Here is a 9,971-nt window from a genome sequence, read left to right on the forward strand (position 1 = left end):
GCGTGGTAGACTTGTCCCATTTTACAGAGGGGAAGACCCAGGAGGATCTGGCTAGCCAATGGAGATGAAACACTTCATGCAGAGAAAGGAAAAGGAACCGGGAGTGCTGATGGTGTTACCAGGCCAGGGGTCACTGGGAGATACTGAGATAAAGCTATGCTGATCTTTGCTGTGAAGCCTCTGCATCTTTAGTGTAGTGTGAGTTGTCCTCCAACTCCCCCAGCCCAAGTCAGTAACACACAGTTGCCCACGCAGAGTCGTGCCCACTCAGGTCCACAAACGCCTGTGCACCACCTGCTCACCCTCCCATCACGGTATTGACACTTCCCTGAACACAGCTGATCCTGCCTGGTTGAGAAATAGGAGTAGGGGGCCTGGAATCTGGGTGCTGCTGGTTCATGACCCCGGAATCCAGCTCTTTCCTCTCTTTTCCCCCAGAGATATGGCCACAATGCAAGCCTCCTTTCCCTCCTGCCTTCATAGGCCCATTGCCCGTTTCTCACTCCACCTGCTGACGAGGCCGTGCGTGTGTGTGTGTGTGTGTGTGTGTGTGCGCGCGCACATGCGTGATGAAACTCTCACTGCAGAGATTTGTTCTTAATGCAGCTTCCCGGGCTGACAGACTGGTCAGAGGCTGGGGGCAGAGGGAGTAGAGGGCTCTCCCTACTCATAGCTAGGATTGGGGTCGGTTCTGTTTACTGCTGGGGGCAGTCTTCCGCTCACCCCTCATCCCTCTCACACCCCGACCAGCCTGAAGAGCTGAGCCTCTGAGTCCAGCTTCCCACATGGGCTCAGCTGCAGGACAGTGAGCTGTGCTGTTGGACCCAGGGGTCCTCCCTTCTGCCCAACTCTTCCTCAGCCCTGATACCACAACCCACCTCCACTCAACAATCCATGAGCCTGCCTGGGCCCTACAGACGGAGAGTTTATGTATTCGACCAGGATTTATCATGTACCTTCTAGGTGTTGAGTTTGACTTTCATCTCCCATCCCCTTCAGGCTCGTGCGACACCAACCTCTGCTGCCTGCCAGCTCTTCGTGCCCACATCTTCCTGCCCCATAGCAAACCCCAACAGAGTCATGTGACATTTCACCATCCAAAAAATTATTTTAAGATCCTAGAAAGGAGCAAACGAGCTTATCACACATCGTGATGCTCTTTAACTCCTTGCTTTATGACTTCCACACATGAAGTTCGTTGGGAAAGTATCCCTTCTACAGCCCAAAGACTTACTATTCCATGAGAAGTCAGTGGAAATGCCCTGTGTCCCTCTCCTTTCCTTATCAGAGCCAAACAAGGCAATTCCAATTCTCTGCAAAATTTAGTTGAGCTAAAAATACATTCAGACTCTGAACTGCCTCCCTCATGAGCCCTTCAGCTCCTTAGCAGCCTCCTTCCCTGGCCTTTAGTTAACCACTGCTACCACAGTATCCTTCCCTCTTACCAAACCCTTCTCTGGGAAATTGCTCAAATAAACTCTTTCATGCTAAAGTATAAAAGATGGATAAGACTAAATGTGTTGATTTTTCCCCCTTCCTAGAAGAAATTGCATTTAGACAAGGAGGATAATCTTGAAGTACCTAAAGGCATCTCTGATTGTGGAATTATTAACATAGTTGAGATATTCTGGAAGGCACAGGGACCTCCCTGGGGTTATGGGACTAGCTGTAAGTTTGGCCTTGCACACCCGTGAAGCAGCCCTGACTGGCTCTTTTGGTCCATCATCACAAAATGTTGAGAGCAGTGGATGAAGAGTTAAGAGAATCTGAGCTCTGAACCTAGTTCTGACACTAGCTAGTTTGGAAGCAACAGTTACCTCCTTTTCAGGCATTAGTTTTCTCATTTGCCAAATGAGAAGTTTGAACAGGTTACCTTAAAGAATCCTTCTAGCTCTGATATTTGGTTAACTCCCCAATGGGGCTAGGAGACCCTGGCCCAGCACCTAAAAGCCTCTAGCCCCTGAAGCTGGGGCTTAGAGGGAATGGTCTGATGCCAGCACAGAGCATGGGGCCCTTCTTTGGGCAGGGACTTGGACAGGCTGCCCACATGACCATAGCAGCTCAGCTTCCAGGGAGGAAAGGGGCCGCTCAGCACACACACCAGTCTTGAAGAGTTACATAACCCTCCCAGATCCCTTATTCCAACCAAAGAGCGACAGCAAAACAGTCTGCCCTCCACCCCCACCCCAGCACACACACACATCAGTGGTCTTTGCCTGTGGTGGCCTCACAGTCACAAACACCCTGGGAGGGAATTTTAGAAGGCCACCATCTTTTCTTTTTCATTTGTTTTCATTTTCCTGGAAGACATCTCATGTAAGAAAAGTCTTTAAGAGAAGAAAACCCACAACCACGCATCGGGCCTCTTAGTCCCTCCCTGCTGTTCTTTTCAGCCTTCTGACCTCAGAGTCCTGAAAAGTACAGGTGTACCTTCCATCCCTAGGAAGGAGGAACTTGGAGAAATTGATTCAGCCTCCATTCTGAAGAAGTGGGAAGCACTTCCTGGGTTCAGATGCCATTTCCCTTCTCACTCTCCACTTTTGTCCTTCACAAGTCAGTGTACCTTCTCCTAGATGAGACTGTAATTTTCCTAATTAGGAAATGGGGTGATTGTTCTCACCATGGGGCATCGGGTGACAACTCAGATCTCTTTGGTATCCTTAAGAGAAGTGCAAATAATCTTAAAATGCAACAGAAGAGGTTTTAGTTGGGCTTAAAGAAGGCTTTGCCAACTAGAAAGTTGTGAGACAGCATTACAGATCACAGAGGAATGGTGGATTTGTGCTGCTGATTGCTTTTCAAGGTACGCTCAACATTCCTGTGTCTGGAATGGCTTGGGAGCACATGGGCTAGAGGTAGAGGGTAAATGAGAACAGAGCACATGTAGAAAGGTGGCCTGGCAGTGTAGAACAAACCCCGAGCCTGCAGTCTAGTCTGTCACGGTCATCTGACAACGGGTGAACCTCTTATCTTTCTTGGGCCCTGGTTTCTTTTACTTTTTCTTTTTTTTGGGGGGCATGGAGTCTCGCTCTGTCTCCCAGACTGGAGTGCAATGGCGCAATCTCAGCCCACTGCAACCTCAGCCTCCTAGATTCAAGTGATTCTCCTGCCTCAGCCTCCCGAGTAGCTGGGACTACTATGGGCCACCATCCCTGGCTAATTTTGTATTTTTAGTAGAGACAGGTTTCACCATGTTGGCCAAGCTGGTCTCAAACTCCTGACCTCAACTGATCTGCCCATCTTGGTTTCTTTATCTGTAGAAATACTGCAATGTGTTGAGCACTCACTATGTACCCCAAACAGTATTAAATAAATGATATGTAATTTTTAAAACTTTACAACAAGTCTTTAAGGTAGATATTTTCCCCATTTTACAAGTGGAAAAACAGAGGCTAAAAGAAAGTAAACAGTGAAGGCGAGGTCTCACAACTGTGGAGGTACCAAGATTTCCCCCCGGTGTGCTTGCCAAAAGCCCATATTCTCAATCACCTAGATCTTGAATACTGTGTGATCCAGTGGTTACCTGAAATTCCTTTCAGCATGAAAGATTTAGCTTTGCCCTTGCCTTACTCTTGATTCCCTTTCTTTTTTTTTTTTTTTAGATTTTTAGACGGAGTCTCGCTCTGTCACCCAGGCTGGAGGGCAGTGGCGCAATCTTGGCTCACTGCAACCTCTACCTCCTGGGTTCAAGTGATTCTCCTGCCTCAGCCTCCCGAGTAGCTGGGACTACAGGCGCCCATTAGCCATGCACAGCTAATTTTTTTTGTATTTTTTTAGTAGAGACGGGGTTTCACCGTGTTAGCCAGGATGGTCTCGATCTCCTGACCTCGTGATCTGCGTGCCTCAGTCTCCCAAAGTGCTGGGATTACAGGTGTGAGCCACTGTGCCCAGCCCTGATTCCCTTTCTTTTTGTTAATGCCCTCATTGACTGAAATAAAGATGACCACTCCTTTCTTCCATGGATAAGCAACCCTTTGGAGTCTTTGTGGGAACCTGCACTGTGTGCTTTTCCAGAAGCAGAGGAGCAAGTTGCTGCTGTGGCTCAAGCCTTGGAAACCCTGCCAGACGTCCTCACATTTGAGAATCTGCTAGGTGCAGTGACAGTGTCCCCAGGGCCTCTTACTAAGAACTCCTTACTAAGCTGCCATTGCCCTGTGCCCAGGGCCACTGAGATATGCTTAGGCTCCAGTGAAAATAAATGTTCAGGCTTCCCAACAAGGCAGCTTGTCTAAAAATCTTTACATGGGGTGTAAATTCAGGAGTTGAGTCTCTTTTCAGATTGCGAGCCCCGATGTTTGTCCTAGCCCTTCCCTCTTTTTTAATGTTACCCTCCCTTCCATTCCCTCTCCACCCAGCCCTGACCCCAGCTGCCTTTTCTCATAAGTGACCTTTGAAACTCAGGCTGCACAGAGATTTGCTGAATCAGCAGGACCAACTGTTGTTTCTTTTGCTTGGTTTTGGGCCAGTGGGAAAATGTGCCAGGATGCCTTTGTGAGGCCCTATGGCATTCACTGTGTGGGTCTGGGGAGAGATTGGGAGTGAGGAAAGAGGGAGCTGGTGTGGAACACGGAGAGATAAAGTGTTTGAGGGAGAGGTAGAAGGAGAGAAGAGAAGGAAGGAAAAAGGGAGGAAAGTAGTGAGGCAGAGGAGGGATACGAAAGGAAGAAACAACGTAACAGAGAGAAGACAGGAACTGTGGAGCCCTTCAGACTTCATAGTCACATTGAGGTTGGGATTTGCAGTAGGAGGTGAATTTGAATTGGGATGCAAGAATTTATCCTCCAGCAATCATCTGCCTGTGGCCTTGGAGACATTGACAAGCCCTGTCATCCATGGACACTAAACGCATGACTGGTGGTTGGGCAAATGTGCTCAGAAGCCACTGAAGCCAGCAGCTTCAGATAAGTTTATGTGCTTCCACGGCAAGAGGATTTGTCAGGTCAAGTTGAGGTTCTCTCGCCAGCCAGGAAAGGGATAATAATAAATTCTGTAGATGCCGTGAGCCTTGATTGAAAAAATAAAGAGGAGGAAGCTATGTTTGCTGCTTTCATTAAGAGGCAAAAGCAGTGGGGGTCAGAGCTTAGCAAGAATCAAGAAGCATGCAGAGAAATAATTTTAACCCTTCAAATGTTTTTCTTCCATAATATCTCTGCACTCACTCACCCACACATTGCTGCTTTCTTGGACTGACCTCCAGGACCACCACCTTTGTGTCTCCTTCAGCTGAAGGAGGGAGAGAGGCCAGATTATATATTAATGCAGATAAGATGGCAATTAGATGATTCATTATTTTCCAGTCCCAGTTCTCTAGGGCTTCTGCCTCTCCTGGAACTGGGTAGGAAGAGGAGTTCTGGGGATAAAAGTCAACTGTGTGAGGATATAGTGCATCTACCGGAGTGCCTGGCCTCTGGAAACGCTCACCCACTCTTCAGCCACCTCACTGGGGCCGTGTTCTCACTGAAATGAGGCCAGAGGAGGAATGAGGGAGGATTCACAGGAAACCCATGATCGGAAGACCCACTGTGCCATGTCTTCCTCCCGCTTCAGCACTCCCAGTAGAGAACTAGTTCTGCAGGGAGCTCCCCAGGAGAAATACCAGGGAGGGGGCTGCTGGCTCTGCTTTCCCCCTCTTCACCTCTCCCTATCCATGGAGATATCTCTCTGCCTGCTGGCTCTATCTTGTCCTGCATCATAGACAACTATGGGCAGAGGAGAACAAACATACAAAATGGGCCACGGGCAGAGAGCAGGGTAGGACCAAACATGTCATTAGCATTGGTAATTCCATCCTGAGCTCTGTGGGGAAATTTGGGTTGAAGTTGGGCCACTGTGGGGAAAGAAATGAGTGGTCCAGAAGATATTCAACCAGCCAAGATTACCATGTTTTCACATCCAAGGAAAGAGAGCTGCAGGGAGGAGGGGAAGCAGGCACAGCTATGGTCTCTATGTTTCTGGGTGTGCAGGCTTAGGGAGCAGGAGAAAAAGCTGGAGAATCTGGAGAAAGTAAGGCACTACTGTTAAGTGCCTGGGGCAACTTTCTAAGTGAAGGATTCCAATAACTTCCACTCTGCTCCACCATGCTAATTATTGCTTATTTTTGTTCTGCTCCTTTGGGAAGCAAAAGCAGGACAGGTGAGAAGGAAAGATGAGGATGTCACAATTCCTCTCCAGAAATGACATGTGGGGCTGGACAGGAGCCCAGATGATTCCTAAATCCCAGGATTCCTAGCAGGACCAACTGAGTGAAAGGGTTCGGGTTCCGTAGGCCACTCTGAAGGCCATGGCAATGTCTTTGTCTAAGAAAAATAATCTTTCCTCAACTCTTCTTGGCCGCACAGTGCCCTGAAGAGATGCAAAGAAAGTGGAGATGCAGTGGGAGAGAAAGGAGACACCAAAAGTCATGAGGAGAGAAATCATAATGACCAGGTAGCTGTGGCTGCCCTCAGGGAAGGGGACTGGAAAAATTCATCCCCTCATGCGGGGGAAAAGACCACTTAGTATCTTGGAACAATGTCGCCTTTTGCTGAGCCTTGGGCATTGAGGGAAAACTGACTTTCTGCTTTTTATGCCAGATAAGGAAAAAATAAAAATAAAAATGTGAAACTGAGGGAAGTACAAAGGGGTTTTGAGGGACCTGGGGTAGAAAACTGTATCTTCTTGGGACTTGAATCAAATGTTTTAAGTCTGCCAAGCCAGATCATGTTAGACCTTCACCTCTTAGATCCCGTGGTTTTGATCAACATACTCTGTGAGCTACCCTGCCCTAACCCAACTTCTCTAACTCTGCCACAGATGGTAAAAGAAAATGAGTTTTGAAGGAATACAGCAAATATTCACAAGTATCTCCCAGACTTAATGCACCTGGATAAAGATGAGATTCTCAGCTCTACTTCCCCCTCCCCATTCCCTTTAGCATCACCATTGTCAAGGTCAGGTGCTGACCACGGACAATTTCCCTGGAACTGTTCTTTATTTAGTTCTCCATCACTTGTCTAATCAGAGAAAAGAAGCGGACATGGCCACAGCCTTTCCAGTACAGAGGAGAGAACATCCCAGACACTTTCATATCTTCTTCCCATATTCCTAGTTCATGGACCTCCTGAGTGAAGAAAGAGCTTGAAGTTCTAGGAACTGAGAGGTTAACATTTCTCTCAGGACCCAAGACAAGATTTCAGTGATCACCAGATAACCAGGGAAAATAAGGTTTGCAGTTGCTGGCCTTAACAGGCAGATTTAAACAGGCATCACATCTGAATACCAACTCCATCTGCCAACTGTCCCCTATGTCATTGTTCCCTTTCAACAACGGCCAAGCACCCTGTATGAAAAACCCTCCTTGAGTTGGAGGAAAAAGCTGTAACCAGACTGAGTCCTCAAGCCATGCCTGAGTCCTCCATTGGTTTGATGAGATGTTCCTTTGCACCTCTTCGGCTCTGCGAGAATTCAGAAGAAGGGTGCCCACTGAGGTCAGAGAAGAGAAAGCTTCCCCAAATGAGCCACTCCTAGCTGTGACTCCCACTTCACCAGCTAAAGAGCCACATTTTCTTTTCCTCTGCCTCCAGCTCCCTTGGTTTCCCACATCACTCCTGCTTTTCAGGTTTGTCCCCAGCCTCCTGGATTCCCCTCTACCCCAGTCCTACTCTTCCTGGGCCCCAGCCTTTTTAAAGCTCTTTACATGCCTCTTCCCAAGCCTTCAGCTTTTCTCACATCTCAGTCTCCATTCAAATACTTTTACTACCCAAACTTCCTTCCAAATTTTTTCTCACTTAAAAAGATTCCTTCAATGGTTCTCTTTTCTACAGTTTAGTCTTCACTCGAAATTCATCCCAGCCTAACCCTCTTTAAATGCTGTCAGTTCCCAATGTCACCAATCACTTAACACCCACTTCCTTCCTCCTTTGCCCCTACTAATGGTCTGGTTACTCCTTTTTGCTCCAACGTTCCCCAAAACCTTCTCAAGCACGGATATCGTTCCCTCATTTACCCAAAATTTCCTTCGCACACTTCTGGCTTCTTCAGGCCACATCACTCCGGTCCTTTAGACTCCTACGCACCCAACGTCCCCGTCTCTCCCTCACACCCACTTGCTTCCCTTGCTCCCACCACAACAGTACCCATCTCCTCTCCCCGCTCACTCAGGTCTCCTGCTCAGGACGCCCTTGCCGAGGGCGGAGGGGGATTTGTGCTGAAGGAGGGCTCCGGCAGCAGCGCAGCAACTCGGGGGACGCTCCTTCTCCTTGTCAGTCACGGCCCCCTGTGTCCCCAGGTGCTTGTGGGGCGACTGGGGAGTGTGAGCCCTGCTGCCAGGGCCGCGCTGGGGCTGCTCCAGGAGCTGTCCGTGGTGCTGAAGCGGCGGCTGATCTGGCGCGGCTGCCGAGCGCTGTCCCTGGTCCTGGAGAGGTTCCTGGGCCCTGGCGGCGGCGGCAGGAGCTGTGGCCGGAGCGGCCGGCAGCGGGGCCGATGACGGGGGGACGAGCCCGGGAGGAGGCTGGGCTTGCAGCAGCTGCTGGTGCTCCCACAGGCTGCGGTTCTCAGCGCTCAGCTCGTCCAGCCGCCGCTCCAGCTCGTCGATACGCTCTCGCTGGGTGTGGATGAGGCTCTGCTGGTTCTGCACGATGGCCGTGAGCTCCTTGAGGTAGAGCACGGCGCGCACCGGATTCTCCAGCAGGCTCTCCATGCCGCCCGCCGCCGCCTGCGCCCTGCCTGCGCCTGGGCTGGCGGCGGGGAGCGCGAGGGCGCGGGGGCCCAGCAGCCCAGTGGTCGGCTCGCCTCCCTCTCCCACCGGCCCAGCCTCCCTCCCTCGGCCGGCGCCGCGTCACCGCCACCCCGACCTTCACACACGCATCGCGGGGCGGGGCGGCTGCGCAAGGCCCCACCCCCACCCCCTACCTCCAGGCCTCCCCACCTCCCTGCCTCTTGGCGTCATAGGAGGCTCTGCTGCCTGCAGGGCACAGAAGAGAGGGAGAAGGCCAGCGAGAGGGAGCTTGTGTCGGGGAGTGGGAGGCAAGCAAGATAACGCAGGCGACCCGAGAAGGACGGTGAATCTGACTGGCCAGACTGGGAAGTAGGCGAAGGGGAAGCAGCGATACTGGGAAGGTGCGGTGGGACCTGTAGGAGAAGAGAAACAGAAAAGAAAGGAAGAGAAGGGGAGAGGCCAGCAGAGAGGAAGCAGAAAAAGGGAAGGTGGGGCCAAGAAAAAGAGAAATGTGCTGGAGGAGAGGAAGGCGTGGGGCCCTGAAGGGACGCGAATTCTTTTTTACTAGGTCCAGGCCTTCCAGAGGCTGGGGTTCATCTAGAGACCTGCTGAGGAGGGGCCACACTCGCCCCTTTTGCTCGCAGCAATCTGTTCTGCCGGGGGATTCCCTGGAACACAAGAATCCTGGGGCTCTAAGGGACCCTAAAGAGCGTCTGGTCCTGCTCCTTCCTTCATCCGTGATGAAATTTGGGGTGGGAAGGCTGTTCATGCTGGGTTTCCTCTGGGAGTGAGACCTCAAGACAATTGTGGCAGTTCCCGATAGAAACACTAAATAAACCAGGTCCTCTGTGGCAAGGGCTAACGCTTCCAGAAGCTTCTGAATAGATCATTCTATTTGACAAACAGTTATAAAATGCACACTATTACCAAACACTGGGCTAGATGGTGGTAAGAGAAGCGTGACTAGAATGGAATCTTAGGCTTTTTGAAGTTTATAAATAAGTGGGTGAAATTGGTCGTGATTAACTTTGATGTATGATAGTGGTGGTGAGTAATCAGGCAGAGGTTTTTCCAGAGTGCTCTAGGAGCCAGCAGCTTGGAGATCCAGGAAGGCTTCTTGGAGGACGTGACACTTGATGTGGGAAGGGTTTTCCAGAAAGGGAAGGCAGCACGAGCAAAAGGTCAGAGACATTAATCAGCATCGATTGAATCATTCATTCATGTCTACAACAATCAACACCCACTAGGTGCAAAGTAATGTACCAGAATCTATGCA

General features: G+C 50.2%; 1 protein-coding gene across 4 annotated transcripts in view; it reads right to left on the reverse strand.

Moving 5' to 3' along the window:
* IQSEC3 (IQ motif and Sec7 domain ArfGEF 3) overlaps window positions 1-9,112 on the reverse strand; it is a 112,098-nt gene extending 102,986 nt beyond the window's left edge. For 3 of the 4 annotated variants that reach the window (XM_055281210.2, XM_055281213.2, XM_055281211.2), the window contains exon 1: window positions 8,136-9,112. In XM_055281210.2, coding sequence (XP_055137185.2) covers window positions 8,136-8,677 — 542 coding nt within the window. In that variant the 5' untranslated portion in view covers window positions 8,678-9,112. The remainder of the gene's footprint in view (window positions 1-8,135) is intronic. The other variant, XM_055281208.2, reaches the window with a different exon arrangement.
* Window positions 9,113-9,971: the final 859 nt, after the last annotated feature.

Source organism: Symphalangus syndactylus, chromosome 5 (genome assembly GCF_028878055.3).
Source record: "Symphalangus syndactylus isolate Jambi chromosome 5, NHGRI_mSymSyn1-v2.1_pri, whole genome shotgun sequence".
Taxonomy (NCBI): Eukaryota; Metazoa; Chordata; class Mammalia; order Primates; family Hylobatidae; genus Symphalangus; species Symphalangus syndactylus.